At 36.8% G+C, this 20,599-nt stretch overlaps 1 protein-coding gene across 1 annotated transcript in view; it reads left to right on the top strand.

Annotated features, from left to right (window-relative positions):
- LOC576434 (atrial natriuretic peptide receptor 1) overlaps nucleotides 1-20,599 on the top strand; it is a 107,552-nt gene that overhangs the window by 81,377 nt on the left and 5,576 nt on the right. Inside the window, exons 10-18 of the mRNA XM_030972422.1 lie at nucleotides 3,006-3,077; nucleotides 4,976-5,150; nucleotides 12,969-13,124; nucleotides 13,910-14,078; nucleotides 15,309-15,458; nucleotides 16,190-16,313; nucleotides 17,867-17,935; nucleotides 19,402-19,576; nucleotides 20,435-20,533. Coding sequence (XP_030828282.1) covers nucleotides 3,006-3,077; nucleotides 4,976-5,150; nucleotides 12,969-13,124; nucleotides 13,910-14,078; nucleotides 15,309-15,458; nucleotides 16,190-16,313; nucleotides 17,867-17,935; nucleotides 19,402-19,576; nucleotides 20,435-20,533 — 1,189 coding nt within the window. The remainder of the gene's footprint in view (nucleotides 1-3,005; nucleotides 3,078-4,975; nucleotides 5,151-12,968; nucleotides 13,125-13,909; nucleotides 14,079-15,308; nucleotides 15,459-16,189; nucleotides 16,314-17,866; nucleotides 17,936-19,401; nucleotides 19,577-20,434; nucleotides 20,534-20,599) is intronic.

Genomic DNA, 20,599 nt, shown 5'->3' with positions numbered 1-20,599 from the left:
GTTATGCAAATGTAACGACAATCTGTAATGTGAAGCTGATGCTGATCTCACAGAACCCAACACTTAAGTGCTACACTAAAGAAATCAATAAAAGTTGCATCAAATGGGCTATTTAAACCAGGGAGGTAGAATTATGGTCGATAATAGCTGAATTATTCAAAAAGACTGATCACTCGAATGATTTTCAAGTCGTCTAAATATATAGTCGCAGAAAAAAACCCAGCAAGAATCTTTGAAGAGGGCTACAAAATCTGAGTGAGCAATGTGCTTAAAAATCGTCGTAGAACGTTCACTCAAGGGGGACATCCATCCATACGGGGAGAGTTGAATCTAACGGCTTTTCTTCGTCAGCTATTATCAAGGGTATTGTAACTTGCATCCACAAATATAAGAGATAATGCGGAATAACATGATCATTAACAAGGCATTAAATGTAATTTCCAGATTTTATCGTCAGTTATTACCAAGGGTATTGTAGTTTGCATCCACAACTATAATACATGATCATCAACAAGACATCAAATGTAATTTCCATATTTATCTTAAAAAAATACATTTTGAAGTATAAATTTCACATTTACCGAAAAATATTATAGCGTGCAACAAATTCCTTAAAAATATACTGAGTGATTTTCGCACAAACACGGGTGGGGGGGGGGGGGGGGGGTAACTTACTATTATGGAAAAATGTAATGGGAAGAATTTATACAGATCACCTGCTAGCTTGATTACAGGATTTAATGAAACCTCATTGTCATTCAGCATCCATCATCCTCAATCTTGTCAAAATTCTATTTTTATATCCCTCACGCACATACACACACGCACACGCACATGGCACACGGAAAACACAGTACACGCACACACACACCTTACTCTTTCTCTCTCTCTCTCTCTCTCTCTCTCTCTCTCACACACACACACACACATACAATCCTCCATGCTTCTTTCCCTTTTCCTACCGCCTGTCTCTTACTATCACCCACTCACACATACAAGCACACCCACCATCGCACGCACTCACTCTTTCGCTCTCCTCTTTTCCCGTGCCCCTCTCTCTCTCTCTCTCCCTTTCTCTCTCGCATTCCGCTCTCTTCCCTTTTCTCTCTCGCATTCCTCTCTCTTTCTATCTCACCCCTCCATTGTATGTCTCTGTTTAATGTTTCAAATGTGTCATTCTAATCCCTATCTCTCTTAGTTCATGTAGGTCCATGGTCCTACTCTCTTTCAAATATGAATATCTGAAGTATTTGGTGAAATGTCAGCATCGGTAATTTAATGTAATTTCGGTTTGGTTTTTATGGTGCTCGTTCTTATGCGGACATTATCACACAATGGCCTCTGCCATTTGCAGGTGGAATAACCGTACGAGTGCCTTGTAATCCTGTTACTGCGGTATAATATTATCTCTTCCCATGTTAACCAATCCACTTTGAAGATACAACATACTTCACCATTATATATCACCCACCTGTTTCCCATACTATTATGTGGTTGTATTTAATGGTTTATTGGGCAAGACAGTTGATAACGATGAAGTGAATGGTATGAATGGCAGGGGTGACTTTAATGTTGACAAGATAGAAAGTGGAAAGGAACAGAGGCGATGAGAAGAGATCTTATCTCGGAGGAAAAAATTATGAACGAAAACCACGTCATTACCCCGATTCCATAAATGTTCTCTTTTTTGTAATAAATTTACCAGTCCAATTTTATGAAGGGAACATTGATATGTATATAGGCTAAAGAAGATGAAACGAATTTTGTTCCTGATTCACATTGTGTCCTAGTGGTTTATCAGTACCGACTATTATGTTAATATTCAGAGGGTAGTTTTGATGGGTAATATATGAAAGCTGAATGAAAGATGATACCAGCTAAGCTGAGACTGTCATTTAACCCGGATTCAGCAAATCCATTATCATTGCGATTTCTCTTGGGCATCTGTCACTTTTTTTATGTCATCTTTGTCTGGGACAGTTATTGACGGAAAGGTGAGCATAGAGTTAGGAAAACTTGTGCTATAACTGAAAAAGACTTCCATGAGTTGTATTGACCCAGAGGGGAGGGGGATTGCTATGTCATATCGAGAGGGGTGGAGTCAGTCCTTGTCATCCGACAAATTAGTCAAAATGTATATCAAAGTGTACCTGTTCCAAGTAAATAATCGGCATGATCCGCTTTTATCCATGTGAACATGTGTTTGGCTGTGATAAAATAAATTATGTAAGGCAAAGAAAAATGTAGGATCGAATGTTTTCAGGACATGAGTAGGCGTTGGTGCGTCACAGTTCTTAATAAAAGTCATTTGAGATTGGTTTTGAGGCGTATGCAATGGTCTTTAGGAAGAAAAGAAGATGTAACTTTACAGATTATAGTAGGATTTTGGTGATTTGAACCGATGGTCTAGCCCTTGGGCTTTTCACAAAATGACAGAAGTAAACAGGGTTGCCTGATTTGCGATAAGGCGGGTAATTACGTCTTGTAAGAGTTTCCTTGACATAACTTGTAATAAATGCGAGAAAATAGTCTTTGAATGCATCCCAGAGTAAGATCAAACTTCGAATCAGAGGTTTTTACATCACAATTCATCGGAATTGTTATAAAGACTTACTATAAACTTGTTTATAACGATAATTAAGAATATGATCAGATATGATTTGGCCTCCATGAGAAACCTTTCTTTTTATTCGATTTCATTGCAAAATATGCCATAACGATTTAAATGGCGGGCGACAACCAAATGTTACAGTTCACCAAAACACTGTTTGTGGCAATTTAGATAAATGTACACTTCAATGTATTAAGCAAGTGAAAATACACTTTAAGATTATGTACTTTTGTATTCTCCAGATAAACTGCATCACTGTATTATGTTAGGTTCTTTTTCCCTAAATAATTTGTTGCATTTGTGCGTTTATGTTGCGTATTCCAAGCTGAGGGAGAATGCAATTGCATTTTCCGTTTTCCTAATTCCCATATTTATTATTCATTTTCTTCGACAGGATATTCTGGAAAACGACTCAATTGAACTGGACGAGCTCTTCAAGTATTCCCTGATGTACGATATCGTCAAGGTAAGTTTTTGGCGCGATAACTGAAAATTGATGAAGAAGAAATTCATGGCAATCCAGACGAGATATGAAATGAGCCTTATCTCGTCCAGTATCGAGGGAGATCAGCACTTTTCACACAAACATACCAACTCTTGCACAAGATTTTAGCTCCGTTACAGATGCAGGTGTTTAGTGGATTTTTGTGCGGGCAAGGATGTCTGGTGCATTGCAATTGTAGCGATGAAAGGATTGGGCACCACTGAGCGTGTCTACGAATGTGTAAAATAAGTCAGTGTGAACGTTTCCTAATCTTGCCAAGCTATTTCGCTGGCTGGTATTGGATTGTCGTTTGGTCATGCCTCATATACAGATATAGTGTAATGTTTAAAATTATGTCACTTGTGGTAACTTGTGTTCCTTCTCAACACGTCATGTCAAGAGCGAATTGTATCTCTTGGCTCTTATCAGTTTTTCATCTGTAGTCATCCACTCGTGACACATCATTTCATATTGCCCTTGGTGATGTCATGGTTAGCTAGGGTGATTTACCGTTCCTCGTACAATCTAAAATGGGATGTAATAATGAAGGATGCAAGTAAAAGCCTAATTTCAAGAGTAAATCACAAAGATGGTTTGTATATCGCACTTATTATAACCAAGTAGTAGAAAGGATTATTATTGGTAATGGTATTTTATATTACTATTGAACAATAAAATACTTGGATTAGCATTGATCAGCAATGTACAGCAGTGTTCATGTATATGCATAAAGAAATCAATGTGATTTTTAAAAACAAAACTAAATCGCACAAGCGTCTTCACTTGTGTGTGGGGGAGGGGTGGGAGCGTAAACTAATCGTCAATAAATCGAACTGCGGGCACGTCAGGAAAATCACAAGACATCCATAGTTTGGGGAGGGGTACTTCCCCTTTCCTTCTCCGTTTGATGCTACTGGCACATTCTGCCACGTGATCAAATGAGATAGGAAATGAAATCTTTTCTTGTTAATAACCATTGATTTGTTTTTGCACTGGCAAATTTCTTGGAACGTGTTTTGTAATTCTTTTTTCACTTGGTTATTTTCCGGGCCTCTGTATAAAGTGTCGAATCTATTGGGACGGACATTCACTGTTTCTAGCTTTGCAAATTGCCTCTCAAAGTACAATCATACCCAAATTGAAATATTTCCCCAAGGTCGTGACGACCCGGGCTATTTTCATGAGAAGCAAATTGAAAACGCATCTTGGTGCTTTTGGCGTTGATCAATACGAAGGACTTGGACGGTCGACCGGAGATAGATAACGTGTTTTGTCCATTTTCTTCAAAGGGCATATACTCACTACCATTTTGAGTGAAGGGAGATGGTTTGAAGGAGAAGTATGAGAGAGGGAGAAGTTGACTAGCCAAATTTTTCCAATAAATTTTCCTTAAAATTCCCCAACAAACCCCCTCCCAGGTTCTCCGATGTTCAAATTTATCTACAGATTTAATAAAGGGATTTATTTAATTGAATTGAAATTAATCAGTCAGTTATGAAAGAAAAACACCAACAAGAATAGAAAACATAGTTAAAAACCCTCACCCTTTCATTGCCGACATGAGGGTAAGAAACAACACAATTTTAATATACCTTGCGTTTATTTGTTAATCCTGTTTCAGGAACTATATTCTTTTCTTCGTTCGTTAGTCTTTTTTTTATAGAATCTTAAACACATTCACATTTATTGCTACCTTTCAAATGATTTAGAAAATGCATCAAATTGATATTGTATAAGAAAACACCATAATATTTGTTTGGATGTAGTTTTGAGAATGCAGTATTAATAAGTTTTACGTTAAGTCTCTAAGTTTGTCTAGAAAATACTTTGTTTTTGATTTACCGATGATAGTAAATCTGGTTATCACCCATCTCTTTCAGGGCATGCTGTACCTGCATAACAGCGTGATACAAACCCACGGGAACCTGAAATCCTCAAACTGTGTTGTGGACAGCAGATTTGTATTGAAGATCACAGACTTTGGATTGACGTCCTTCAGGGAGCCTGACCATGCTTTCGAGCCGGATGAAGAGGATTCTTACAAATACTATCAAAGTAAGTCCAAGTTTAGGTTCGTGGTTCTATCATTACAGCATTGATTAAAGAGAAGGTTAAGTACTGGTAAAGGTTACACAAATATTATTATTTTCCCCATGCTGAAGAAAATCATAGTGACGATGTTTCGTGTTAAATGTTGTATGTTAAATGTAAGTATAATAGTTTTTAAAAAAATCTATGCCACGTGCTTACGTAGACTGACTTCGCCAAAAATTTGTTTAATAATTATCATTGTTTGTGATTTCCAACAAGACTTAGTCAACTTGATCGAACATTTAGATGAAATTGCCTGATCAGTAATTAACATCATATTTGAAGTTTCAAGTTTTACTTGATTAAAGGGAAAGTCCACCCCCAAAATAAGTTTGTTTCGATAGAGGCAGAATAATAAGAAAATCAGGTGAGTGAAAGTTTGAGCAAATTCTGAATGAAAATAAGAAAGTTATGAATTATTGAAGTTGTGATCAATCAAATACAAATTGGCAACTCTATGACGTATCATGCGAGCTCAACTTCCATTTGTTCAGTACTAAAAAAATCTAAAATCTTCATTTTCCCTCAAGAAAAATTGCAACCATACATGCACCCTAAACATAATAATTGCAAATATGTTTCTATACTCCCCCTGCAAGGAACAAATATATATTCCGTCATCAATAACGAAGAAAACATGATTTTATGGAATATTATGCACAAAGCAAATGAAGGAGAGCTCGTATAATAAGTCACAGAGTTGCCAATTTGTATTTGATTGATCACAACTTCAATAATTCATAACTTTCTTATTTTCATTCAGAATTTGCTCAAACTTTCACTCACCTGATTTTCTTATTATTCTGCCTCTATCGAAACAAACTTATTTTGAGGGTGGACTTTCCCTTTAACCCTACACAACGTTTTCGTCGCATATTTTTATTCTCATTTACTTACCCAATCATAGGCATACCAACTGTTTCACCCCTTCCTCATATCTCCTACTTCATTTCAATTTTAATAATACCCAACATGCTACTTACGTACCACTCCTAATTCCTAAATTCTCTCTCTCTCTCTCTCTCTCTCTCTCTCTCTACATGTTATAACATTTCTACCTGTAGAACATACTACTAATGTATCAAGATTGATTATGAGGATCCAAACAAATATGTTTAACTTCTGATTCCAGAACTTTGTTCATGCCTTTAAAACTGATCAAGATCGTTGAAACAGGATTGACATTGTACTTTATATAACGACGATCCCATAACCCCCCCCCCATCCCATGCATAGCCTATGAAACATATTCATTTTGCTCAAGTAGATTTGGTATGAATTGTGTGATAGAAAATGAATAGACAAAAGTGATATCTGTACATTTCTGATTCATCTGTTGTATTCGCTTTGTTAAAGTTTTAAAAAAATCCCGCTGAATCTCCATTAATCAATGTTTGTCAAACTTTGTTTGAGGCTCACCAATGCAGGAGGAAATGTGATATCTGTTTTCTCGGTGTGCACATTATCCCATTTACGGATTGCTTTCTGTTCGAATGTTCGTAACAACAAAACTAATTGAACTCATCCTATGAACTAGTAGATGTTTAGTTTACACCTCGTTTTTCATTTGTATGGCTGAAAACGTTGTTTTACCAGTAGTGACAGTTGTATAATATCAATGCATAAACACTGTCGGAAACTATAATGCTATACATTTTGGACTGACGTCTTAGTGCAAAGATGTGTCTATGTATATCAGCTCACTCGCTTCGATTTCCTAGAATCTATCTCTCAATTTAACTGGAAATCTATAATGTATACTTTCTCATACAAATCATCGTTTAGCATACGCATTATGAACGTTAAAGGGATAGTTGAGTTCTGTTGCAGAGGGCGCTACACAAAATAATTTTTTTGTGAGATAATGAAAAACTGAGTGTCAAATTTGAAAGAACATAATATTTAAATGACAAAATCATCTTTGTTTGATCAAAATCGGTTCAGAGATGGCTGAAATATACCAATTTCTAATACTTGTGTACCACCACAGATATTAGATATTTTGAAAAATTTGAAAAAACTGTTGAAAAAAACCCGAAAGCCTTTTACGTCGTATTTCAGCTAATGCCGATGTTGGCTTTTTTGTTGGCATTTTTGTATTGCTTATAATACCCACAATTAGCCGGCTCGTGTATTGTTATTTCCAATTCAATAATTAATTAACGGTCACCATGTATTTTTTTAAAGATGAAGTTGAGTTCTGGTCATGCGATTGCATTGTGAAAGAAACAGTGTGGAATCGATCAGAAAAGGTTGATCATCTAGCATATAAGAATTTGTGTGTATTGCAAGGTTCTGGAATCATCAAAATGATAAGAAATTTGGCAAGTCTTGGTAAAGTTACAAACACTGTACACAGAAAGATGTATATGGGACTACACGAACACGTGGTGTAAAAAACCGGCCCCCGATTTTTACGATGTTACATGCATATTTAGAATATGAAGGCATTTAAAGAGCCATGCTTTCAGGGAACGTGTCTTATTTGATGTTCTTCCACACTTGCATAATAAGAATGAGTAACGCTCACAAATTATTTTTCACCTCTTCCCAGAACTCAACCTTCTCTTTAAAGTGGAGCTGAATTGGTATGATCGTATTGGCTAAATTTTACACATTTTGGGGTCTAAAATTACCTTCATAGCAATTTTAGGTTCTAAAAGGGTCATGGATAAGAATAAGAGCCATAACCTTGCACTTTGAAGGCATTTGCGGTCTGAAAACAGAACTCAACTATCCCTTTAAGTCTTGCTAAGGAGTGATTCTGAAATATTGACGTTTGGCGAGTAAGATATTGATCAACATTATGAGGCACCAATTATGCTTCATCTATATATATATTTTGTTCGTAATTTGTTTGTTTTTTTGTTACTTTTTCTACATACGAATCTTTTTCTTCTTCTCAAAACATGTCATTTTTAAAATCCTTGATTAATCATTATTCTTTTCAATATTCTAGGAAATAGATGTATATACATTAAAAAAACGACGGGTTGCTCATTTAGCAAAGACCTATAGTATGATTTGAATTATCATAAAGTCGTTGAATTCCCGGCATGCAACATAAAACCTATCATTTAGTGTTGTGCTGCTGGGAAAAGGTGAGAGAGAGAGAGAAAGAGAGAGAGAGAGAAATGCAATCTTGCTTGATGGAATGATATAGATGGACCCAGCTTTCCGAGACAGATGAAACTTGAAATCATACCAGCATTTCAATCGGTAGTTAATCTTTCTTTCTATTGTATTCGTTATCCATTGGAATCTGGGCGATGAATAATAGATGACATCCCCTGTAGCTTTTGAGATCACGCACCGTATACCCTCGTTTTCTTCGTCCAATCAGTCTTGGAGATTTGGACCGTCAAGCAGGGATTCAAACCCTAAGCCAGCCCTTCAGGCTTGGATGAAAACATTCCCAGGCGAACCTGATGCTTTCTGGTCTACTTTATAGCTTATATCTGGACCACAACCTCCCACCCGACACACCCCATCCTACACCCACACCACCAACACATGATCCTGAATTCTTGATCGTCATCATCATGCCCCCTCCCCCCCCCCCCACATCAGTACTCCTACCATTTCTCTCTCTCTCTCTCTCTCTCTCTCTCTCTCTCCATCGTCTCTTTCTCCTCCTCTTTGTCTACTTCCCCATATCCACCTTTCTCTTTGTCTCTCTTTCTCCCGTCATTTTTTTCTCTCCTCCATCGCGCTTTCTTTTGTCTTCCCTCTCCGTCTCCCTTTCTCTGTTTCCCTCTGAACGCCTTGTTCTGTGTTGTTTATCTTTTCTCTCTCTCTCTCTCTCTCTCTCTCTCTCTCTCTCTCTCTCTCTCTCTCTCTCTCTCTCTCTCTATGGTATCGTATGTCCTTTTTGTATAGAAACTCGCCAAAAAGGGTAGCAATGACCAGCGATTTGTCCTACTTAGATGACCTGAAGATAAATCTTCATGAATGAGCTTTTATAGATTTATTCATCATTTTACCATTTCTAATTCACTCGAATTCAAGAACTGGAGCCAATGGTAGTTACCATTTAACCAATTATAATTCTCATAAGGGCCGAACGATATCCACCACGGAATGCCCTTACCCGTAATGTATCATCTGCAATTTATCAATATTAAAGAATCACCGCAGAATCGTATCTGAAAAGTGCAGTGTGTCAGACATTTTAAATGGAAATTAATGAACATTAGAATTTCACAGTTTGCTCATCACTCATGCAGAATCCAATTCGATTTTAATTCGTGAACATAGTAGACTTGTCAATTGCACACAGTTTACCTAAATCCTGTATATATTATATATCACCGTGCTTTGATTAAGATTATCTAAGCATAAGTTTTGAAATCAATAATAACGATATTATATGAGACCTTGACGGATATAAAATGTATAATAACATACATGCTTAAAATAATGTTCACAGATGTCAGAATCCAATTCGATTTTAATTTGTGAACAGTAGACTTGTCAATTGCACACAATTTACCGAAATTCTTGAGTTATTTTATATCACCATGCTTTGATTAAGATTATCCAAGCATAAGTTTTGTAATCAATAAAAACGATATTACATGTTTATGAGGCCTTGACGGGTTCAAAATGTAAAATAACGTACAGGCTTAAAATAATGTTCACAGATGTCAGAATCAAATTTGATTTTAATTTGTGATGCATAGTAGACTTGTCAGTTGCACACAATTTACCGAGATCCTGTAGTTATTTTATATCACCGTGGTTTGATTAATATTATCCAAGCATAGGTTTTGAAATCAATAATAACGATATTACATGTATCTGAGGCCTTGACAGGTTTAGAATATACAATTAACGTACAGGCTTAAAATAATGTTCACAGATGTCCCCCAAAAGCATTATGTTAACCGTATACTCTCTTTAAGAGAGTCTTGAAAATAGCTACACAAAAGGCGAATGGCAGCGATTTCATCTTGCGTCCTTACATTTCCGGAGGAAAAAGGGAAGAAATTTAAACGCGCAATTTCTTGATTGATTCAGGTGAAGCTATCGAGCCATCTGCTATCGATTAGGCCTACTTTTAGGATCGTTCGTCTGCCTTTAGTTTCTAATGACATGGACGGGGTTTCCATAGATAGTCCCTTCGGACAGAATTATGATCAACCAACCTCCTCCAAATTCTATTTTTTATGAAAAATGTCTAGCAGAAGAAATAGAAATGACCTATTTGCTGGTTTGGTAGAATTAGGCATAATCATGCATGCAGCTAACGTCTGCATTTTCTTCCCTTTTAATGGAGCGGTTTGGACGAACTTTTTTTCTTCTTCCTTCTTTTTCCCATTTCCCCATTGTTTCTTTGCAATCACATCAGATTCTTTCTTTTTCTTGTTCAGCTCTATTAGGCACACAACCTACTTTAAGCTTTCTAATTTCCCCCATTAAACTTTACATAATTGCATTTACCATAGAAATGTTTTATTGCAACAATAATCTCCTGTAGCCTTGTAATATGGACTTGTTCAGTGTCTACCCAACCCCACCCGCAACGACTTTCATGCGTTTTATCATTAACTTTTAAAGTTTCAAAAGGGAATTTCATCCTGCATGCAAAGCATGTCCGGATTTTGAAATGCATTTCACGGTCTGACGTAAATAACAATTTTATGAGGAACTACTAATATACGTTATTATTGAAAAATATTGATAGAGGTACCTTTTCTTCAGAAACGATTTTGCCCAAATTACACATTTCTAAATTTTAGTGTGGCAGGTAATCGCTCAATATTATATGTCACGTATTCTTCATCTTCAATCACAATCGACCACAAGCAAGCGTCACTCATAAGACTCGACAAACAAATGTTGCGCTTTCATGTTTACATTCAACAAGTATGCATAATTATGTTGAAATGATTTTGAAGCAGTCATTGATCGATTGTATAACTGTTCTCGATCAGCAAAACAGTTAAAGGAATACTTTCACATTCCTAATTGATGATGATAAAAAAAGAAAAAAAGAGAAAGAAATCCATTTCGTACAAGAAAAAAAAAACACAAAGCATGTATGAACATTTTCCCTGCTAAAGAGCAATATCAAATCAGTGATAGAATTTCTGACATTTTCTCAAAAACAGGATAATCCCCAGGGCAAGAACTTCACCCAAAGACTTCTTGTCTACCGCAGATCAATCCATCTATTTCACCTTTTGATATTTTGATCTGTATTTCTGCGGTTCTTCTTCGGGTTTAAAAAAAAAATCTTCCTCTGTCTTATTTTGGTGAAGGTTAGAAAACTGCACCTACGTCACCACATGTCATCGAAAAGCGATCACATATCCCAACTAGCAAGAGCAGCTCAGTTTTATTTTAAGGTTATTGTGGCGTTGAAGAAGAGAAGATGGGTTGATTCAGACTTCCTTTTTCCTTGCCTTGCACGAGAAATGCCTTTTCGAAGGAATTGGAAGAGTTATGAAGATGAGAAATAGAATAAAAAACACCCTCTGAGATAGTATATCATGTAAGTGTAACATCTCAGCTGGGGGCAGAGGGTGACAAGAGGCATAATCTATCTCTTTCTCCCTCTCTCTCTTTATACGTCATCACCTTTGTTTCCCTCTCTTTCTTCTTGAACATGAGCAAGCAAGATAAAGTTAACTCTCTATTGAATGATGAGTGCTTCAAGATGACTTGCTTTCACCCTCTCCTCTGGCTCTAACATTACGAGTTTGGGTCCGTGTCATCTTTTGAAAAGCAGATTCAATCTCTCCTCATCCCCATTGATCTCCGTATAATGTTGTACAGATGTCCAACTTGTATAGAGAGTTAATCAATACTTCAGGAAAACCATCGGGATCAGTTATGTCAGCAAGTTTACCACGGGGCATCCTGTGAGAATAAAATAGAAATTAAGTTTAATGTGAATGAACGAAGATCACATTTCAAACGTATTTTGTTCTTGACCTGGACGAATGACAGGAGAGAAAGGTTAAACATAATAATCGATTTGGAACTCCGGAATACCAAGCGGCACGACCTAGATCTACAGTAAATAAATTGACAGCATTGTGCCAGTGACATAGGTTTCATTCACCAATTATATCTCGTGATCCATGAACAAAATATGGAAGAGTTCTTAAAAGCAATCTCTTGTCAGTAAATTTGTTTCTATACTTTCACACCAAGGACGAATCATGCCATTTCATGCCATTTTGGCACAGATTTCTTCGTGTAAAGAATTGAGCGGCTTTTCTTTAGCACTCTCCCAAATGACGACAGAATGTTTTAAAGTTAATGTGGAAATTACAAAATTGTATGATAACAGTCTGAAAGTAAGGGAATTGTTAAATAACTAGTTTTTGTGACCCCTCTACCCCCCCCCCCCCCCCTCCCTCCGTCGAAAAAAGTGCTGACACTAATATATCACAAAATGCTTGCAATTGCTAATGATAAAGAAGCAAATAAGAATTAAGTTTCCCTTTAGAGACATTCAGTGTTTACCTCTGTCGACTTCAGATTTAATCAAGGTGTCCCTGTAATTCGTTCTGGGTAATTAAAACTGGCGCATTATAGAGTACTAGAATAGAGCAACATAATCCTATCAAATCTTTGTCTTCGATGATCACCACTATCCTAAAGTCAGATGATTCGATATGCTATTTTCGCTTCATACTTTAATCAGACATAAGATGGAGGGTAGTATCATCCACACCTAGACCTCTCCTTTTTCTCATCTCTCAAGGATTACAATAAATACCGGTGTCCCTGATCATCATCAACTTTGTCTACTATATTCTTATTTTGCAGGGAGATTATGGACAGCCCCTGAACTTCTTCGCCTGCCGGAGATCCCCTCTGGGGGAACCCAGAAGGGAGATGTCTACAGTTTTGGCATAATCTTACAGGAGATCATGTACAGAGAAGGAGTCTTTTACATCAAGGACGTCGACTTGATGCCCGAAGGTATGTTCAGGACGACGCTAGTCAGACACGTGCCATTCCGATGGCGCAGCTGCCTTATCCTTACGAAAGCGACACAAACAGCATTGTATTTTACAAAGCCACTCTATAGTTACACAATTTTAAATTAGGTTAAATATCTCTGTGGGGAAAAAAAATCAATTTGTACGAATAGGCTTCCTAGACATAATTTCATGGCAGCTCATGGAGCTGTGTATATACTTCTCGCAGTTATGCTTTGTTCCTTCCGATTTGTTATGTCACACTATGTTAATCTCATTTCGAAGAATATACTATACAAGCTAGATTATTGGATCAAGAATATCATAAATATTCATTCATTTTTAGCATATCCACATTTCCATGGTACAATCCATCTTTATTCATAACCTAGAAATTTACCATGCTAATCCCACTTGAATGTAATCTGTGCCGACACAATCATGTTCAGATTGGTTTAGAAAGTCTTAATGTGCAATATCTATGCATGGATTTGAAAATCCTAGATGAAACATTAGTTGTGATAGTGATACTAAACTCGCCAAAGACGGTAAGATATCATCGACACCTCCTATCCGGCATCCCTTTCCAGCTTCTCTCCCTGTGCGCTGTAAAAACAGAGAGACAAAGCACATTCTCATCTCGGTTATATGATAGTTTATATCTTTCAAAATATGAATAAAAAATTATTATTTTGAGAGAGACTGGAGTTTATCCCCCTTCCCGCTGTGACTCTCTTGTGGAAAACCGTTATAATTCGTTTGATTTTTCCTTCATGTTTTCAACAGAGATTGTGAAGAAAGTGGCAAACGGCTACAAGCCTGCATTCAGACCAACCATTGACCGAGTGACGTGCTCTCAAGAGATGATGACCCTCATCACCAACTGTTGGAAGGAAGACTCCACGATAAGACCTGATTACAGTCAACTAAGGGGCACCATGCGCAAGCTCAACAAGTGAGATTTTTAAATTAAAGATAAAATAGCACGATGCATTTATAACCATGCAAAGCCACCAAAAGAACAGGGAAAGTACATAAATTTGTGTAATATTTATTTTCTAATATTTGAAGTAAGGATGTAGATTCTAATGATATTACATTTTGTTTTCCTTGCCTCTTAAACTTTACTTTGTTTCTAAATCCCCAATTACGATAAGAGAATGTAGGCGAAATTTTCTCGTTCTTCCTATCTATATTAGCTTGTATCTTTTGTTTGTGAGATGTTGGTGTCATCGTTTTAGTATATGGGTCACAATAGCTACGAAACGCATCGTGTGAGGGTAGCCTAGAATTCCCTATGTAGTTACACAATCCCTTCGTCAATCTAAATAATTGTCCTAAATTTGGTGATGCGTTTAAACTCCATTCCTGATTAGACCGTAAAACACGTTGAAATGGAAACTGCCATAATCCGATATCATTCGAAAGTGGTAAGCTGCTGAATTGCACCAAAATAAGCTGGCGGTCTCGTGTTTGTGTGATGAACTCTGTGTGCTTTCAGTTCAGACTTTGCGCATAGGGTGTTGTAGTTATCAGTTCAGGTACCATTGATCCAAGACTGTGATGTAACTGTTTTTAAATAAGCCACGGGCAGTCGAATGCATTATCCGAACGTATATGCCAAACACGAGAAAAGAGCTAACATCTACATCTCGATTACTCTAAACTTCAGTCAAATCGTGAATTAACGTTATGAAAGAGTGGAAATGCAGCTCATCATTCATGTACCAATAAACAAATTATAAAACAAAATATTCAAGTTATCATGCCGAATAGTTTTAATACGTGCCAGCAAGGACTTCAATTTCGTTTTATGAACTTTAAAACAGTTGTACACCTATGCACACCTTTCGAGAATTGATAGGTATGTAGAAAGGCTAATATATATACATGATCACCTAATTTGTATATGGTCTTTAAAATGACCAGTCAAACACGTTCATATCAAGCACAAATCCCCACTTCCTAAACTTATACACTGTACAACTTTCCCAGATGAATATGTTCCTTAAGCTGATCACAAATATTCTATTGCAAAAGGAAATGTATTTTTTGAGTTTTTATCATTTCTCGACATAGTCGACCAGTCAAATACTGAGAAATTAGACATATTAATTATTTCTTAAAATCCGTCCGCGTCCTTCTGAGTATCTCCAATTACCACTCCCTGTTTCTTCTCCTGTAGGAACTCTGAGAACAAGGGCCTAGTGGACACGTTACTGTCTCGGATGGAGCAGTACGCTTCCAATCTGGAGAGCTTGGTCCAGGAGAGAACTGAAGCATTCTACGAGGAGAAGAGGAAGGCTGAGGAACTCCTTTACCAGATCCTGCCCAGGTTAGAAATCGGTTCCATATGTTGTATGTATAGCGTTTGTTTGATACGTAGCCAATCATATCCTCTGTAGGGATAGCATAGGACACAAATATGGACATTATGTGGTGTGTCCAAAGAGGCGAAATTTGATGACACTTTAAAAACAGACAGAATAAGAATCCAGTAGTTTATTTCCGTTGATAGGAATACATTGAGCCTATCAGGTGATGGACCCCGTTGTATCAGAGGCACATTTTTTTCTTTAGAAGTCCCTTTTCACCCTTGAGAGGCATGTTAGACGGTATTGAATTTGCACCAGATGCTATTTGGGTGTAATGAAGTTCATATGAGATTCAGCATTCGAAATGGGGTCGTAATATGACTCTGCCCGATGAACTTTCAAAAAAAGAGATAGCTAGAGTATCCACGTTTCTCCACCAAAAATATATTGGTTAATTTATCTAGATCGTCCATTTCAGCAGAAAAGAAGAAAAACTAGTAATTATTATCACTTGCATTGCTTGACCTGACCGTGCTTGATGGTCCGTCTGATGTGTATGTTGTGGTTGGAAGGATGGTGAAAAAAAGGATACACTGCAATCATAGACAAAGTTTCATTGCTATTTCTGGCAGCATGTAAGAAGGTAACTTTAAATTACTTGTATATCTACTTTGTGTAAGTATAATGCAAATCAACAGACACTGACCATCCACACCTTTCTCCTTTCATTAATTTTGTCTTGACATTACAGACCAGTGGCAGAAGAACTGAAGAAAGGTAAACCTGTGACAGCAGAATCATTTGAATGTGTGACTATCTACTTTAGTGACATCGTGGGCTTCACAAAACTATCATCGGCCAGTACACCTCTCGAGGTAGGCATTTTATTCAATCAATTATGGACCACAGCATAGGTTGTAGACATTTTCGCCTTCGGCTTATTCTAGTGACACTGTCAAAGTATTTTATTACGTTAGTTGCGAACCAAAACATCAGCTTATTTCTACTTTTGAAGCCAGAAAGCGTATCCGGGTATCAATTGCTTTAGTTGTGAATAAAAAACGTATTAATCTGTAATCTTCTAGAAACCGAAAAGTTAACGTATTTCATTATTTCTTTGCATCCTAATGATTTTTATTTCTTGACGATTCGTATATCATTGCAGAAGTTGTAAACCGAAAATAATTTGTGGACCTGTTGTCACCGAACGTGATGTCTTTCAAGCTACAAACGTCATTTACATGGCTGAGCCATTATGCTAACGCAGAAAAAATGGGGGAGGGCAATTACCATTGACGCTACTTCACTTAAAAAAAAGGATATTTCGATTTTCCATGTTTACTTCGCTAGAAATGATTGCAAGGCTTGGTAACTAGAACAGGCCGGATGAGAGACTGACTTTGGTAAATATGCCACACGTGTTAGGGTATTGGGAAAGAAGGGGCTGTACGTCATGTTTACTGCTTTTTGAACCGAAAATAAAATGGGGGCCCTATATTTCGTGATCCCTCTAGATCCGGCCCAGAAATCGGATATGGGGAAAACGCTCTCGTTATGTCAGGAATCGGAGCCAAACACATCTTAAATATTTATAGGTATTGATCTGAAAAGTAAGGTATGCAGGTGGGTTTGGTTAATCGATTTGCCTTCCGAACAGTAGTATGTGTAAGGGCATGTTCTCTTTAAACGCTGCTATCATTCATTCATTTAAGTGCTGTTCAGGGGACATGATGAAATGGACTCTGCATAGAAGCTATAAACCCCAAAACAGAACCAGAAAAGGGAAGCCTTTCAGCTGAAATAGGTGTTATTTTTGTTCAATCTATATTTAAACGAATAAACCAAACTAAAACAAACAACATTGTTCATGCGTCTGTTCATTCACAGATATTTGGAACTTTGGATGTGTAAATATTTTGACTGCAAGTTTGAAGATGATTTAACTTCACTTTGTAGAAGCACTTTTGCAGCTGACATTTCACACCCCCCCCCCTGTCTACGATTACTGTAGTTTCATTTGTGAACAGTTTTTGTTTGTTTTGTTTTTTGCACTAAATGAATGGGGGAAAGCATATGGAGACTTGGATTATGTACAGAATGTTCCAAAGAAAAATTGTGAAAACTTTATGTTAAAGCAAATCCTTCAATGCCATTTCATTTCATATATTTCATTGGTTTCTGCATTTCGTGGCGTTGAGGATCTATTTTATATACCCCCTTTAACCAAGATTTTTTTTTGGTCGAATACATTGAATGTTATATCCTTCGTAACGTAAGAGCTAAGAGATGGAATGAGTTCATGACTCCCGTATACCCCTGTTTTCAAACAATCAAATTACCTTCCAGGCAACCTACTTTCCTCTATCCCCATCCTTTTGTTTCCAAGCAGTTTCCTTCACTTCCTATTTTCCCTGGTTTTATCTTGCAGGTGGTTGATCTACTCAATGACTTATACACTTGCTTCGATGCTGTAATTGACAACTTCAACGTCTACAAGGTAGGTGTTTCATTTGTTTTTTTCTCTGAAATAATTTTGTCTACCGGAATCTGATAACGAGTAGGAAAAGCGGCGATTCTGTAATCGATCTATTGTATTGCTTCTGGGCATTTTCTTCACCTAATTGCTATTTAGCGAGTTCACGTAGGCAGGCAGGGTTAGAGGAAAGTGTGTGAGAGGGCTTCAGGTTGGTTGGGGTAGAATTACAGGTGTGTTTGTTGACGGAAATGACGATTATTTTTTAAAGATGCAGGACACTAAAAAAATCGTGTACCTCCAGAGACACTGAGACACGAATTAGGATCAACATGTAATATTCGTAAGGAGATCAGGTTGCCGTGTCAATTTTAGTTTGGGTGAAGATCAAGCCCGAATTATTTGTTATTCTCCGTGCAGAGGGGCATCCTGATTCAATTTGCTGACGCCATATCATATTCGTTCATGTTTTGTAATCTATTCAACCCAAAGGACACAATATGTATCCTGACTATGCATGTTCAAAGACAACCCTGAATGCTTCAGGACCCCTAAATATCTGTTCTTAAAATGGTTTAATTCAATCAACAACAGGCATCAACTTAAGTTGTTTCGCTGATAAAGGTTTAACACAAAGCCTTTCCATTGTTGTTTCCATCAAGATATGTGTTACATTTTTTTGAAATATTAGATCATATTCAATAATATTTAATTTATTTTGATATCTTGACAAGATGCGGTATATATCTTTCATAAAGTAAATTCATACCTTTAATGCCTTTGTTCCTTTGAGCAAATAACATAAATTACTTTAAAAAGTACAGCCTATTAAAAATTAAAAGTGTGCTTGTGGAAATATATTTTGGACATATATCTGGGAATTTCATAATAAGAATCGGCTTTGTCAGTAGCGTTGACTATCTGTTTACCATTCCAACGTTTGGTTGGTTAGGTTTTTTTTTGCTGCTTGTTGGAGAGGTTTCAGCTACCTCGATGGCAAATTTGAACCCCCCCCCCCCCTCTCTTCCAATTGCTACATTCAAAATGGTGTTTACAAATTGCTTATGAATTATCCTCCCTCTGGGCCATGTTATCTTTCTTATTTATAAAGCTTATTGCAAATAATCCAAACAGAAAATAGGTTGATTTATTGTTACTGATTTAATGGTGTACACATAACCGATTATAATAAGGTTGACTGATAACCTTGTTGTGGTGTGCTCATTCATTTACCGATTTGTTTTGTGTAATAACGCAGGTTTCCATGTTAAGTCTGTTTTTATTTAAATGGAGAAATAGTTTGTCAGTTATACGATGATCAATAAAAATCATTTTGCAAGATAAGATAATCTGTGAATCTAATCTGGTTTCCCTCATATATATATATATATATATATATATATATCTCCCTCTCTCTCTCTTTGTCTTCTCTCTTTATAAATTTATAGATTACATGTGTAATACATAATGTATTTTTTCCTCCATCTTAGGTTGAAACGATTGGTGATGCCTACATGTGTGTATCAGGTCTCCCCATCCGTAATGGTGACTTCCATGCCCGAGAAATTGCCCGTATGTCCCTTGCACTCCTCCATGAGATCACCTCATTTAGGATCAGGCATAGACCTGAAGAGAGACTTCGGCTCAGAATCGGAGTTCATACAGGTGGGTAACATTGTTCTCGAGCTCGCTCAAACTTATAGCAGATAGCTGTGCAATATTTCCCTTTTTCCAGAGAGATATATGCATCAAGCAATGCATCTAACCTTTTTGCTTAATATCATATCTCATCAGTTTTCTAACATTATCAACAAGTTGAGTTCTGGGGAGAGGTGAAAAAAAATTTTGAGCATTTTCATTGTTATTATGCAAGTGTGGAAGAACATCAGATAAAGAAAATGTTCCCTGAAAAGTATGGCTCTTCAAATGCCTTCATATTCCAAATAATTATGACATGTAACAGTTTAAAAATTAAAACTTCATTTTTATGCCACATGTTTGTGTAGTCCCATATTACATCTTACAGTGCTTGTTACTTTACCAAGACTGGGCCAAATTTCTTATCATTTTGATGATTCCAGAACCTTGCAGTACACACAAATACTTATAGGCCCTATGCTATCGCTAGATTCCACACCATTTCTTTCACAATGCAATCGTATGACCAGAACTCTAATTTGATCTTTAAACGTGAGTAAAAAAGATGTTAACACAACTTAATTTGCAATCATTTGAAATTCGAAACGTGTGTTCATTTTTTGGAGTTGCGTTTGACACTCTTTATGCAAGGAGCTGCTATAATAATAATCTTAGAAATTGATCTCTTCTCATATTCCAACTCAAAACATTGCCTTCTATATATATATATATATATATCCGGCTTTACCCTAATCACAAATAAATTGCTTCAAGATTTGTCGATTTGGATTCAGTGGTTATATTTCTATGCAGCATCTGTTTGTCTATGCAGGAGAACGTGCTAAGAAGGTAATCACTCAATGAATATCTAATATTATCTTACAGGCCCAGTAGTTGCCGGTGTAGTAGGCCTGAAGATGCCTCGATATTGTCTATTCGGAGATACCGTCAACACAGCATCTAGAATGGAATCGAATGGAGAAGGTATGTGATAAGGAAAAATTGCACAATAATTCTGTTCATCCGTGTTTATTGATTCATGGATTCCAA

This window comes from Strongylocentrotus purpuratus, unplaced genomic scaffold (genome assembly GCF_000002235.5).
Source record: "Strongylocentrotus purpuratus isolate Spur 01 unplaced genomic scaffold, Spur_5.0 spur5_scaffold_6, whole genome shotgun sequence".
In the NCBI taxonomy this organism is placed as follows: Eukaryota; Metazoa; Echinodermata; class Echinoidea; order Camarodonta; family Strongylocentrotidae; genus Strongylocentrotus; species Strongylocentrotus purpuratus.
This window is presented reverse-complemented; position numbering and strand designations above follow the sequence as displayed.